Source organism: Megachile rotundata, chromosome 16 (genome assembly GCF_050947335.1).
Source record: "Megachile rotundata isolate GNS110a chromosome 16, iyMegRotu1, whole genome shotgun sequence".
Classification (NCBI taxonomy): domain Eukaryota; kingdom Metazoa; phylum Arthropoda; class Insecta; order Hymenoptera; family Megachilidae; genus Megachile; species Megachile rotundata.
Window position 1 is genome coordinate 3,012,814 of NC_134998.1, and position 15,439 is coordinate 3,028,252.

The 15,439-nt window shown below is 29.9% G+C and overlaps 4 protein-coding genes across 4 annotated transcripts in view; 3 read left to right on the forward strand and 1 right to left on the reverse strand.

The window, feature by feature from the left end:
• The first annotated feature begins 6,579 nt into the window (after nt 1-6,579).
• On the forward strand, nt 6,580-7,861 carry ND-ASHI (NADH:ubiquinone oxidoreductase subunit ASHI). Its single transcript, XM_003702537.3, has 4 exons — nt 6,580-6,721; nt 7,215-7,438; nt 7,523-7,675; nt 7,744-7,861. The coding sequence occupies exons 1-4, from the start codon at nt 6,604-6,606 to the stop codon at nt 7,798-7,800; spliced, it is 552 nt and encodes a 183-aa protein (XP_003702585.1). The 5' UTR covers nt 6,580-6,603; the 3' UTR covers nt 7,801-7,861.
• A 555-nt stretch (nt 7,862-8,416) lies between these two features.
• Nucleotides 8,417-12,008, forward strand: LOC100876686 (FK506-binding protein 15). Its single transcript, XM_012283595.2, has 12 exons — nt 8,417-8,559; nt 8,848-9,009; nt 9,081-9,600; nt 9,673-9,879; nt 9,953-9,988; nt 10,048-10,227; nt 10,412-10,594; nt 10,657-10,876; nt 10,959-11,197; nt 11,282-11,404; nt 11,463-11,651; nt 11,728-12,008. Exons 1-12 carry the CDS (start codon nt 8,417-8,419, stop codon nt 11,800-11,802), a joined length of 2,277 nt encoding a protein of 758 aa, XP_012138985.1. The 3' UTR covers nt 11,803-12,008.
• mbo (nuclear pore complex protein Nup88) overlaps nt 11,653-15,439 on the reverse strand; it is a 109,897-nt gene continuing 106,110 nt past the window's right edge. Inside the window, exon 13 of the mRNA XM_003702564.3 lies at nt 11,653-15,368. Coding sequence (XP_003702612.2) covers nt 15,305-15,368 — 64 coding nt within the window. The 3' untranslated portion in view covers nt 11,653-15,304. The remainder of the gene's footprint in view (nt 15,369-15,439) is intronic.
• Nucleotides 12,843-15,227, forward strand: LOC100880453 (uncharacterized). Its single transcript, XM_012283599.2, has 5 exons — nt 12,843-13,111; nt 13,230-13,338; nt 13,408-13,755; nt 13,822-14,143; nt 14,225-15,227. The coding sequence occupies exons 1-5, from the start codon at nt 12,843-12,845 to the stop codon at nt 14,752-14,754; spliced, it is 1,578 nt and encodes a 525-aa protein (XP_012138989.1). The 3' UTR covers nt 14,755-15,227.

Here is a 15,439-nt window from a genome sequence, read left to right on the forward strand (position 1 = left end):
CGTGAATTGAGCTTTCATCGAAACCCTTGCGTTGTGAACTTTAGAAAAATATTAGTGAACCCCATATAATAGAAAGGAGGATGGAGATACAAATATTTCACTAAGATGGCCCATTGCAATATGTGCGTCAATTTAATCTAATTTTATTTTATGAATATAACATGGGAACAGCCTGAGCTGTTGAATCTTACGTATACTTATATACTTTTATAAAATTTTTATAAAAGTTTTAAGATTGACGGGTCTACAATTATTTGAGATTATCTTATAATGATAAGTAAGTTCTAGTATCTTATTTAATACTTATTGTTATTACAGAATTATGAGATACTGTTATAGATGTAACTTTGCGTTTATTTGGAGTATGGGACCCATGTACTTTTAATTCTTTATAATATAATACTGAATATTTATGTAAATATTACATAGTTAAGACAACCGCTCAGACATTTGATAATAATGTTCATGTTAAATTCATAAAATGGGCTAATTAAAATTGATGATTTCAATCCTGTGTGAGGTTTTTGTCAATTGTAAACTCAAATTATTTGACATTTTTTGTCGTATTTTTCCTCTCAGAATTTTCTAGCAGTTACTAATTAAAAAGTGCAACATTTAAAACTTGATACAAATTGTAAAGAGTATTAAATGTTTATTCCTTTTAGTTTCTTTCATTTTTTGTTATTATGAATAATAATAGTAACTTTATGTTGATTTTTGTATTAAACCGAACGTCTTTATAACTTACAAACATTTTTTTTTTAAATAACACTAATTTATTGTTAGTTTAATACAAATGTATCAATTAATAATGATGTATATACTAAGCAGATAAATTTATTTGTTTATTATCTATTTAATTTTATACAGCACAGTAGGAAATAATTTTTAAGTTTTTACATATTAGTAAATGCTGTATTTAAAATGGGATAATCTTGTTATTCCAAAACATTTTTATATAATTGTACATTAAAATTTTTGTCTAATATTTTCACCCATGCAGCATGAAAAAGGTATAGTTTCTTTTCTATACAATGGAAGATATTCAGGTATATGAAATTGTACGCAGAAACATAGTAAGTATTTGTTCCAATAAATTAGTTATTTCTTCACTTTTTGTTTCAATATAATTTGAATTATAAAATTTCATGACTATGTACAACGAGAATCTTCAAACGATGCAAGTAATCACGTGTAGATGTATTTTAAAATAATGAAATTAGATATTTTAAAAGAGAATTTCTTTTATTAAAAAATAGTTTATTTAATAATATAAAAATACTTTGTTACTTTTTTTTACAGTTCTTAATTTCATATCGATACGCAGTTTAGAAACAGCACTGCTAGCGCCATTTTGTGGTGTTCGCTGAAACTAACGAAACAGAAATTGTTTTCATGTAAAATCAACAATTCTTGTTATATGTATATTATTATTGGGCGAAACTTCGGAAAACCGTCATGCTCCAATATCGACCAAATTTTGTAAACTTCATTTTGCGAAAGGAAATATCTGTGAGAATGGTTTTAAGTAACTCGAAATTTTTAGCACTCCATTGTTATTTCCTATATTATCGACAAGACACAGTATAGTGTGTGAACTGTTCTGAACAGGTAATGCGCACCTTCTGACCCACAGAATATATTGCAAGCAACATTTTTACGCCGATAATATATATATTAACAGTATTCAATAAAACTACACGAATTATATGTATATGCACATGCAAAACAAAAATATTAAAAAACTTCTATTTTCAAAATTTTGTTTAATTCGCTGCATCATTTTCAGAATAGTTGATCGTCAATAAGGTAGGAAATGATAGAAAAATGGTAAACAAATTTTTTTCGAGTCGCTAAAAATCGCTTTTACAGATGTTCCCTTTCTTTAAAAGGAGCTTGTTTGAAGAATTGGACATGATTTAGAGCAGGGATCGGCAACCTTTTTCGGATGGCGGGCCATTTTCAAAATAAAATTTTTTATGCGGGCCACACATTCAAATGTAACTTAAATATTGCTTTTATATCATATACGAGTATAAATAAATTAAAAATAACATGTATTTCTCATTACCTATTGTAGTGAAACGTCATACGGTTGTCAATATGAACGTGTTTATGTGCAAAATGCACATATGAACATACAGTAGCAAACTGACGAAATGAAAGAATGCTACACTTGTTAAGCGAACCGTCGTATTCGCTGGGGAGTGGGGACTAAACTTGCGCAGTAAAATAGGTTTCCCAATATGCTTCTGTTAGCGCGCTTTTTTGTCACTGGCCACATTTCGGCACGCTCACGCTCTAAGTTTGTTGATTTTTCCTAAAATTATATTGGTGCTTTGACGGGCCGCACAAAAAGTTGCAAAAGGCCGCAGGTTGCCGACCCCTGATTTAGAGCATAACGGTTTCCCAAAGAACGGTCAAAATTACTATGTTACCAACACAGTTGATTTTGTACCAAAATTGCACCTTAGGTAAGGAAGAATTCCAAAACTGCCATATCGATTGGAACCGATTTAAAACACGAACACACTACATGGAACATGTTTATGTACATATAAAAAAAAATAGCGAAACTGGTGAAAGTTGAAAAAGAAAAATGAATTTCAGTACATACAATAATAACTTAACTAACATTTAAAAAATTAGAAAAAATATATAATTTATATTTATCTTTTGATATCATATAAAAATGTAATAAAACAAAATTTTATAACCAATGCACGCATAAAAGTTAATAAAAATGCTAAATTTTAATAGTTATAATAATAATTTGTTAAATAAACAAATAAAAAATTAAAAGTTTAAATAAGAAATGTCGATATTACAAATATAGGTATCAATGATGTCATTGCACGATATTGGTGGATTATATGATAGCTGATTGGTCCACGGATCACCTATCATTGATAATTTGACAGGTCATAGGTGTTTAGCATTGTTCAAGGTACCTGGTATTGATGCACTGACGTGATACCTGATTGGTTCGCGGTTCGCCTATTACTCTCACCTTGATAAGTATCACCGGTGCTCAGTATTGTTCAAACTGCCGAAGTGTTCGAATCGACCGTGACATCTTGTACCGGTACGAGTCAAAGTGTTAATTAACCGATCGTGTGTTCATTCCTGTGTTACCTAGTGTATTAGTACAAGTGTGTGTTTTATCAAGTTTTTAGTGTACATACGGAGGAGTATTAACGTGTTTTTTGGTGTGGTTTCCCATATACCTACGGGCTTACTAGTGTGTAGGGATACAGTAGTGTGTTTTATGGTGTGGTCGTTTAACTGTTTCAACACTTTTTTGGTGACTTAGTATATTTTTTGGAGTGGTTATTTAAATGTTTTTGCAAGCATTTACTAGTGTTTTAGTGTTTTATGGAACGGTTATTTAAGTGTTTTGGTAAACTGTCACTAATGTTTTAGTGTAATTTATGGAACGGTTATTTAAATGATTTTACATACATTTACTAGTGTTTTAGTGTACTTTATGGAACAGTTACTTAAGTGTTTTAGTATACTCTATGTAACGGTTATTTAAATGTTTTGTTAACGGTTATTTAAGTATTTTGACAAACTGTTACTGGTGTTTTAATGTGTTTTACAATGTAATTACCTATGTATTCCGTTATATTTATGCAAACGTTCTACCATATTCTACAAAATAATTACTTAAGTTCTGACATACACTACCGCTCATAAGTATGTGGACACTTACATTTTCTTGAATTTCGGATACATATTATATGTTTTTATTGTTAACCAAAATCGTTCATAAATTCTAGTATTAATATGAATGTAATGTATTATAATATTTACATGTATAATAACTATTGTTATTGCAAAATCCTATTCTTTGGTATTGTTATGTAAGAAATGTCTCACAGTATCCTATACAATTCTCCCCATTCCACTAAAAAGCGTGAAATAAAATACTTTTAAGAAAAAAAATACGCCGACTTCGAAATGCACTAAAAAGTATAAAATAATTTCTATTTCCTAATGAAGTAATTTGTATTTCATTCAATCATACAATTACGTAACAGATATGAATGAAACCTATTTACTCGTTAGGTAGCATATTAAATGCATTTCAACCTTTTCGGAGGCGAAAATACTGAGGTATTCTTAATTTTGCGCCGCCTCCGAAAAGGTTGAAATGCATTTAATATGCTACCTAACGAGTAAATAGGTTTCATTCATATCTGTTACGTAATTGTATGATTGAATGAAATACAAATTACTTCATTAGGAAATAGAAATTATTTTATACTTTTTAGTGCATTTCGAAGTCGGCGTATTTTTTTTCTTAAAATTATTTTATATGATTTTAGTTGGAGTTCGAACTTTTCGGATTTCTTAAGAATTTTATTTCAAGTTTTAAGGTTTCAAACCTCATCGTAATTTTATTTCAAGTTTCTTTGAAATAAAAAGTTTCAAGTTTTCTGAATGTTATAGTGATTTTATTTCAGGTTTTGAGGTTTCACACATCATCGTAATTTTATTTCATGTTTCGTAGTTTCCAGAATTTTATCGTGAATTTATTTCAGGTTTTGAGATTTCAAACTTCATCGTAATTTTATTTCGACTTTTGTAGATTTCAGAATGTTATCGTAATTTTATTTCAGGTATTGGGGTTTCAGACCTCATCGTAATTTTATTTCAAGTTTCGTAGTTTTCAGAATGTTATTGTGATTTTACTTCAGGTTTGAGCTTTCTGAATCTTGTTGTAATTTTATTTCCGATTTTGATTTTTCCAAACTCAAATGATTTCCATATTCCAAGAGTTGCCTTTCGAATCAAAAAAGATTTCGTTCATTCTCCTTCAATTTCATATCTTAATTTCATTTATCTGTTTCAGGTTTTTATTTCAAGTAAGTAATTTAATGTTTCATATGTGTCTAATTACATTTGTCTGTTTCAGGTTTTTATTTTAAGTAAGTAATTTTTAATGTTTCATATATATCTTAATTATTTTCGTATGTTTCAGAATTTTATTTTAAACAAGTAAGTGAATTATTCATATGTGCCTTAATTATTTTTGTATGTTACAGGTTTCTATTTTATGTAAGTAGTTTTTAATGTTTCATATATGTCTTAAATACATTTTTATGTTACAGGTTTTGATTTTAAGTAATTGAATATTTCCCAAGTACATTGTATTTTTATTTGCCTATTTTTATCGAGTCGACTCCAGTTTTATTTCTCTTTTATTCCGAAAATATGAATGCTTCTCTGTTTCCTCTTTTTATTGTTACACCCAATTATTTTATAGGTAATAATGAATAGATCATCATTGAAGACTTCCTTCGAGAGATTTCATCAACTAATGCGCTAATTTTAAGTAATTTTAAGTTAATTTTAAGTTGCGTCTATTGTAATACATTGTAGTATGAATGAGTGTGTGAAATGCGTATCCGCGAAGATTGAAGACATCGATCATCGAGGGATTATCGAGGGATGCATCCGTTAGTTTTAAGTTGTATGCTCGTAGGCGGACGGGTGGGTTCCTGTAAGTGCTTCTCATTCTAACTTGCACTCATCTTCACAACTCTCAAACTTTGTGTGCGTTAGATTGTAGTATACCCAGCTATTTTTTGTTAATCGTTCCGAACCCAAGTGGATCATTGGGGATTCATAGCGTTGTGAACACGCGGCAGAGGTGAGCTGCAAGTGCTGGTGTAGCGCCAGAAACACATCTCTGCGGGGCCGATCGATTGATAAACCATCTCGATCTGCCGCCTCACGGCGTGGGTATCCTCTCAGTGGTCAGCCTTACTTCAAACGTAAACGGGGAGAAATGGGAAACCCTCCGCAGATGTGTTACTCGTTCTTGCCAGTATTTTCGGTTCATCTCTGTCTCGTGATTCACGTAAGCCACTATGCGACTACCCTTTGACCCATAAAGGCGAGGTTCACTTGGCGAAAAATACTGATCTACCTTTTAGTAGAAAGTTCTTCTAACTTTCTTTTCTTCCCCTTGCTTTTTTTCCGTCGTTATAGATCATACGAGTGCAATCTTAGAATGAGAGGTACGCGTGCGGCGTTTAGAATAAGTGTGTTAATAAGAGTGTGAGCGTGGGATCCCATGAATGCGTATTAAATTAGAGCCAACGGACTAAGTAGAGTCAGAACTCATTTATCCTTTCGATAAATGAAGTTGCAAATGGCGGGTGGTAGGGATTTGGAGTTAGGGTGGGTCACTGTTGTAGCAACCTGCACGTGGTGTGACCTAGTAATCGATATCATTTTCTAAATATTTTTCACAAAATGAATTTTAGAAAATGATATCGAGCTAATAGCTACGATTTACGGTTAATTATGATTTTATTTATTCCACATTTTCCTTTACGAAAGTGGACTGAGGATAAGGGCTCGCTAAATGCACTGTTCGAACTTCCGAGAGTCGTGCGTTAAACGCAGATTAATCGAATAGCGCCATCTTTCCAGCAAATATGGTGAATTACACGTTTCCGAAACTGTACTTTTAATAGTATCCATCTTCTACAGCCAGTTAGCGCTACATACGACAAAAATCCTTATCAAAGAGTAGGGATGAACTCTATGGTTGTACTTCACGGAGTTCAAATGTAATGATTTTCAAACATGGCTGTCGTAAGAAAAATCGGAATATTATCAAATACTTTACTTAGGAACAATGTTCCTCTTATTCAGATTACCAGAGGCAATAAGGATTTTCAAACATTTTTAGATTTTTGGAAACGTGAGTAATTTATTTGTATAAGAATGTTCTTTATATGATATTTATCATTATCCTCTGAGAGGTTAAATTATTTATTACATAATTGTAATTAAATATGATTTTGTTATTACAATTATATGACATGTTGATATCAAGGACATATTTGTCAGAAGCATGAATGACATATTGATATAATGCAGATGTAATGAATATCGATAGCTGCAAACAAATGTATAATTCAAAATAAATGTAGTCACTATTTAACTTAATGAAAACTTATTACTTGTATTCAAAAGTTATTGTAATAGTTCCTTATATTTTATAATGCAAAAACTGTTGTTTTATTCTCTTTCATATTTAAGATTTTATTATCTATTTGAAATGAATTTGAAATTCATCTATTTTCGTGAAGTTTGAAATGAATACCATTAGCAAATGAATTAAACAAATTCATTAGCAAAGCAAGATTAATTACAATGAAACAGATTTATTAAATATTTACTTGCTGTTTCAGCTGTTGGAATGAGGCCCCATATGCCAGATGATTATCCTGAAACGGAAGAAGAGAGACGTAAATCTGCAGCAAAATATGGATTACATCCATATGAATATGAACCATATCCCAATGATCATAGATACCTTGGAGATTATCCACAGTTACCATGGATAGGTGTTGTAGCTAGAGATCCTTATTACCCTTGGGATTATCCTGTTATAAGAAGAAATTATGGAGATCCTGTGAGTATTTAATATTGTTGAAGATTCATTTATTTCAATATAATATAATGTTGTTCAATATGTTTACATTAAATATTATTATAGATACATCCAGAACAAGATATGATGGGCGAAGATCGTTATGATTATGGTGTGAGACAATTGGTTAGTGATACTACAGGAGCTCTTATCTTTATAGCTACAATAGGTGTATTTTACCTTGCATACAAGTTTTCTTCACACACATCTTTTCCAAGAGTAAGTATTCCACTTTTTTTTCTGTAATTTTTATGTGCAATAATTGAAAAATCAATTTCCTGTTTTAGATGGAAAAGCAGTATCCAAGAAATGGAGTTCATTATTCCTTTGAACCAGCTAAATAATTGTGTAGCAATAAAGTGTACAATTATAAATAGTCATAATAAATAAATCAGTTGATATTAATTACATTTAACTGTTATTGCAGTAGTAATAAACATCAGATATTTTAATTTATATTCTAAACACATTTGAATAAATTAAAGAATGCTTTTTATAAACGATGAAAAGTAAAACAAATTCATTCAGTGCATCTCTATCTTTTATTTCAGTAGTGTAGTGAAATTTACTAACATGGAATTAAAAAGAAGGAAATAATTTTTTGTATATAATTTTTTATTTATAATTTATAATCGATGTTTAATAGCTTCAGCATCGGTATATAAAACTATGTCTTGTATATACTTTCTGTTAATTGAAATGTATATATTATATATATGTTGTAAAAATAAACGACTGTAGTAAACATGTTTTAAGAAAGTATTTGCATTTAAATTATATTTTAGGCAACATTACATAATAATACATATCACATATGCACGTATATAATAAATATTTGCATATGTATCACAAATTTAAAAAATTCCTGCGCCATCTATTGGTAATTTTATTACTTTAGTGTTATCATTTACTACATTGTAGTCACTGATATCATTTGCTATATTCAAGCAGCATTGTCTGATGCTTTCCTTGTTGTTTTACTGTCAATTGAACCCTTTTGTTGCAAACAGTTCATCCATAATTATGAATTCAGGAAACCAATTGCCGGATCTTGATAAAATATTACGAGATGATGACGAAATTGACTTTCTACCATCAGCAGGGTATGTTTGCTTAATAAATTATTAATTTTTAGTATTTATAGGGTTATTAATGACAAAAAATATTCTACATTTATTTAAATCATAGGTAATAAACACAAAAGTTTATTAAAATAATATAGAGGTTATATTGTTAACATCAAACATGTATATGTACTACATAATTACTGTATTTCTAATGTCAAAAATAATATTTTTTGTTTATAAAATTACTTATAAATTTTTATGGTTCTGTTTTAGTTAAAATAATTTCAAGGCAAACACTGATTTAAATTTATAAATACTGTTTAGATCCAATTTAGCTGCTATTTTTGGAATGCAAATTAAAACATTAGATGGTTCCTCATCAAAACAGCAAGTTTCTAAGAAACCAAATATATCTCGTTCTACAACTCAAACTGTTCAAAATAAACCAGAAGTCATTATAGCTAAAGCTATACATGCATTTAAGTTGTAAGTTTCACTACTTGACTTATTACTTTGGATTGTTCTTATTTGCATATAAAGGTTAATACTGTTTTCAGACAAAATGGGATTTATGTATCAATTGGCAAAATGGGTATGGCCCTTACAGGAAATGCAGCAACAAAAGTTTATCAAGTTATTTTATACAAAAGCAAACAAGAACACATATCAACAGTTACAGTGACACAGGATTTCTTATATGTAATACAACCAAACAACTACTCAAGTTATTATGATAGTAATAAGGAAAATTGGTCAATTTTATTTGAAAGCAGTGATGTTTGCATTGAATTTGCAAGAGAAATAGCATTAGCTCGGTATTTTTCGAAAAATGGAAAAATAGAAAATGTTCTCTATCAAGACCTATCACCAATTAGTAAAGATGTAATTGCTAAAGAAGGAGACAATGTATCTATAAAATATTTTATCAGCACAGAAATAATACAACCCTTTAAAAGTAATATTATTACATCTCAAACAATGATGGTAGAAATATCTACAGATGACAATTGGGAGAAAACATTGTTAGGAAGTAGTAAAGGACTAAAAAGAATTCTATTTTTGCCTCCTAGTAAACAGGTTTATATGCAATCTTAACACGTTTAATTATGTAACATATGCATAAAAATATTAAATATAATTGCTTTATAGATCAGTTTAGGACCTGGCTTTCCTAAAGATAAGGATATTATATTAGAAATAGAAATAATAGACATACAAAAACAACAGGAATCTACTAATTCACATAAGGTTACAAGTGGTAAAGCCTCTATAATATCACGTATGGCAAAAATGGGACAGTCAATGTTTGTACCAAAACTTCCTACATCTACTACTACCGATTCTGAAGATACCGAGGTATTAATGCAAATAAACAAGATATTATGTCATGATTTCATTAAAAAGAATAATGAATTTTGTATACATGTAGGATGATGTGCCACGCAAAACACTTCACCAAAGGAAGGTAAATTTTCTTCATAGAATTCAAAAAAGTTCAAGAATATATAATTATCTGTATTATAGACAGAATTATCAGAAGGAGAACACCAGAAGAAACGTTTCACACAAGAACCTAAAGAAGAAATATCAAAAAATGTACACAAGGTGTTGAAACCTAAAAGTGATATATCTGCAACAAATGCTGCTTGTAAGCCATTTGTTACATCCACACTAACACCTCAGTGGTCTCCTACAAAAATGCAGGTAAATAAATTTAAATACATTAAAAAATGTATTGTGTATTGATAGTGAAATCTCGACTTACGTTCCGAAAATAATTATTTTCCCATATGTTTTGAATAATTCAGTAAGTCCTTTCAAAAACGATAAATATAGGTTTCACTGTAATTATGTTTGAAACTTATTATTTGTTAAAATTGCACTATAGCCGAATTTCGTCACTGTGGATGGTCAGCTGTATTCGTTACAACCGCAAATTGTAACTCCGACCGTATCAACAATGATTGATCCAGGTTTAAACATGTTGTTATCAGAGACTAGAATGACAAATGCAGAGCTCAGGATGGGAATGTCTAAAATAGGTGATAATGTGCAGAAATTACTTGATAAGGTAGTTACATACTGAGAAAATCATATATCATTTAAAACAGTACCATTATGTATTATATACAGTTTCATGTCCTCGAACTTCAAAATGCTACATCTCCTGTAAAAGACAGAGCAGACTTGGCTCCTTTGAAAATGTTACTAACTACAACTGCATCTCAAACTGAAGAAAACAACGAACAATTACGAACAAATACCAATAATATAACTACTGATAATTTTGCACAATTGAATGAGATTAAAGATAGAGTGAGTGCATTAGAAGTAGAATTAAAGGAATCAAAAGGTAATATTAATTTTATATGTTCTATATTAATTATAGCTAAACACATTTTAATGTATGTATTAATGTATAATTGTTAATGCAGAATATATTAGCAATCTTGAAGATCAAAATGAATCTTTAACTCTAACTAATAAAACCTTATCTAAAAGTATTAAAGAATTGGAAACATCACTGAGTGATACAAATATTGCACTTTTAAATGCAAAAAAGGAATTAGAAGAAACTAAGGAAGTTAATAGCAGACATGAAGAACAAACATTTGCATTAGAGAATAAAGTGCTCAAACTTTCTGAAGCTATAGGTTCTGCGGAAACAAAAGAAGTAATATTTTTTGTTCCCTTTAATCTACTACAACTTAATTCTAATTTCTTTGTACACATTGTTATTGATAATTATGTCTTTCAGAGTGATAAACATAAGGAAATTAAACATATAATGAATAGGATTTACCATACTTTATTGGATAAATTTGTTGATGAATCATATTCTACAAATTATATAAAAACAGTAATAGCAAGTACAATAAAGGTAAGCTATTTATATTTCATTATTTATTTATTATTTTGTAATGTAAAAATGATTTTAGAATACGACACTACAAGTTTTGTCTACTGATTATGAAAAGAATAATAGAGAATCAGAATCAGTTTCTGCTAAAACGACAGAAAGTGATGATCTAAAAATTAACAATGCAGAGGTAGACACTCCTCATTCAAGTAATTCTTCAAACAAGCCATTAGAACAAACTGAGGTTACAGACTCTTCTAAAACTCATGTAACGTACTTTACATATGTTTTATTTCATATATTTTACAGCTTACATATATAATCAAACAATTCTTTTTTTACAGATATCAGTCCTTCAAAATGAACCACCGCCTATTCCCCCTGTTGATATTAGAGATTACAATGATTGGTTACAGTGATAGCAGTATATTACAATTTATATTTACATTCTATAATCTAAGAAAAGTAATTTTATGATCCAAACCTACGAAAATATTTAATAATAATCTTTTATATAAAATAGAAATTTGTTAATACCCAAAGACTTTTTCAAAAATTCTTTAAGGCTAATGTACATATTTTTATGTAAATTTCGTAATAAATAATATTTTGGTAATAATGAAAATTTACTTACTGTACATCACATGTGACTTACAGGTTATTCCTATTTTTTTCTAACTCCACGAATAAAACATATTAATAAGGTGTATTAATTATATACATGAAGAAACTCGTGAGTTTATTCATGTGAACACTAATAGATTATTTCAATTTTTACTCAGTTATTTCAGAATATAAAAAATGAATTCAAAACAAATTACATCAATTGCGCTGTAGTTCACACATTTGTGCTGTTTTAGAAATGGCGCAAAATCATGGTGCACATTTTCTCAACTTTTGGATATAATAAAACGTCACCAAAAAGAAGGAACGCCATGAAAAACATGATAGGACGTAAGTTATGCTGTAAGGATTGGAAAATTAGTAGCGAACACAAAATCCCGTCTGACTTGAGTAATTCTATCTGTCTGTGTTCACGGTTTCATCGTCCTGGCTTCTACCACGCCAATCAAACTGAAATCTAACCTAAAATTTAAGATCTATAAAAACAATGTTTTCTTTTGAATTTACTCATTCCCGGGAAATTTATTTGGCTAATAGAAATCAAATTAAATAACAATGCGAAACATAATTGCAACAATGTCATTTCATTCATCCCGACACATTCTCATCTATATTTTACATTTAAATGTTTGGATATGCAATATTAGGGACAGTAAACACTGCCATTATTCACCCTAAATTTAAATTTAAATTTGATTTTACCATTTCCGTTTCAACAAGATGACACAGAAACTATTTGTACATACTGCAGGTTTCGTACAATTCTTGTACTTTCCCCAATTAATAAATAATATGTATTTAATTATGAAATAGATTACTAGCTATAACTTTTATAATGGATGTAAATACTCCGGAAGATGAAGATATATCCTTCCATTTGGGGGAAATGTTTGACAGTTACGAAGAATTGGAACATAAATTGGAAAAATTTTCAAAGCGTAGTCTTGTTCACTATTGGAGAAGAGATAGCAGGACAGTTAGCGGTGCTCATATGAAAACTGCTCGTCCAATTAGCGAGCGTTTAAAGTATTATTCTGTGAAATATGCTTGTATCTATGGTGGTCAGAAGTTTTTACCACGTGGAGCTGGCAGGAGACAGTCTCAGTTAGTTCATAAGATTACAAATTGTTAATAATAGATTGTTACATAAAATATTTTGAAATAAATATAGTAACATGTATCTCTGAATATAATATTTTATATGCGTTATCTTTTTACTCAGATCAATAAGAACAAATTGTCCTGCTCATATTATGTTAAGAGCATCAAAAGATGGTACAAAATTAGAGGTAACTAGTGTCAATAATGAACATAATCATGAAATTTCAGAGGTAAATATCAAGAATGAAGTAACGTTAGACAAAATGAACACTTAATTTAATTTTGTTTTCCCACATTAGGAATTATTTAAAAACCTTCCACAAGAAAGGAAATTATGTGGTGAAATTAAGCAGGAAGTACAGGATCTCATGCAATTACACATTGATCGTAAGAGGTTGAAAGAATATGTACGACTGCGAACAAATAAAATACTCAGATCCAAAGATTTATTTAATATAGCAGCAGCTAACAAACAGAAAAGGAATATAACACCCGAAAGAGCGTATCAGTTGTTTAAAAAAATTCATGACATAGAGAAAATGCAAGGTAGAGATAACGATAGGAAGGTACATTCTGAATCTGAAGATGAAATCGCACAGACAATAAAAAGGATGAAAAAAGAACAGGAATCTCCTTGGGGTCAAGATGTAATATATTTAATATTATAATACATCATTTAATAATATATTTTAATATAAAAACTATATTTTTAGGAACTACCTACCGAATTAGAAGTAAGTGAAGGAAATGATGGTGAAGATTCCTACAGTGGTCAATTAACTCAAGAAGAAGTAGTAGATGAAATTGACACAACTGAAGGTGAACTACTAAGAACAAACAATGATGGTGATATTATAGCAGCAAATGGTGAAATTGTAGGAGAATTAGTAATGCAAGACGGAGATCCATCCGTAATCGTTGAATCTATTGTAAACGCGGATGGTTCCGTTTTCGTAGACGAAAGAGAATTCAATACTTATTGTAACAATCACTTATCACATACAGTGGATGGCAGTCAATCTCCTAGTACTAGAGGTAATTTTAATTGACTTTAATGAAATGTTACTTTCTTTTTATTTATACAAGGAACAGGAACTTAATGTAATTTTATGTTAGTTCTAGATATCGAAACTATGACACCTGCCACTGATATAGAAAAGATGAAAGCAGCTCCCACTTCTCCTAAACAACAGAATAGGCCCATTACACCACAGTCGCAGCAGCCTGTAAAATCACCGAGTGCTTTCGATGAAACTACAGACTCTAGAATTTGGATTATGAAGGAAGCTACAAATCCAGAGACAGACACTGATAACGGACCTGAAAGTGAAGTGAATCGTTCAAATTTAGAAGCGACTACAAAAGCGGACATTGAAGCGCCGGAAGTAATACTATCGGATGAAGCCAGTCATCAATTGCTTCAGGAACAATTAGCCGTGCTTCGCGCAGAAAAAGGAAAGTTATATCACGAAACTGAAATGTTAAAACTTAAGAAGGATAAATTGAAGTTACAGATGAACTGTTACTCTAATGAAATACGGAAGCAAGAAATGGAAAAGGAGAAACTTAGACTCGAAATTAAATTGTTGCAATCGAAAGTTATGGAAGATTCGAACGATGTTTCTCATTATATTTTTGTGCCTTGAGTGACACAGTGTGGTAAAAGACGAACGATTATAAAACACAAGTATCGCGTGAACAAATTGTAATGGCTTTTTTATGAGATCATTAAATTATGCTCAAAGCAGTAATTTAATTTTTTTATACGCGTATAACAAAGCAAGGTTGTTTGTTTACTTACTTTTATTGAACGGAGTCATCGCAGTTTGTAATTGATGTTGATATTTTTCTTATTCTTGTACATACTTAATCGAGTTATTTTAAAGTAATGTCATTGTCATTATTCAAAAACTAATTTAACAATTTTTAATAGTTGGTGTGCAGTCATTTATGATCAATGTACTTTTTTAAAATCGATATGTATGTACTTTTAGCTACTACCGAATTTATATTTAAGAAGGTACATTCAATGGGAGAAGTTATTGTAAGTATTCTTTAAGTGAATAACGCGATAGGACAATTGTATAGTTAATATAATAAATTATTTTGCAAATGAAAACATTTTTTATTGTACGCAAATCAGTTTGATAGTAAATCAAATTTACAAACGTTGCTAATAATACTTCGTTATCTAATTTAAATACTAACCTCCTCTTCCAGCTTTTTTACTTCCGCAATTAATTCTTTTATATCTTTTGCCCTGTAAAAGGTAACGTTTTTAAAGTATACTTCATTAAATGTACTAAGTGCATATTTTTTACTAAATAATAC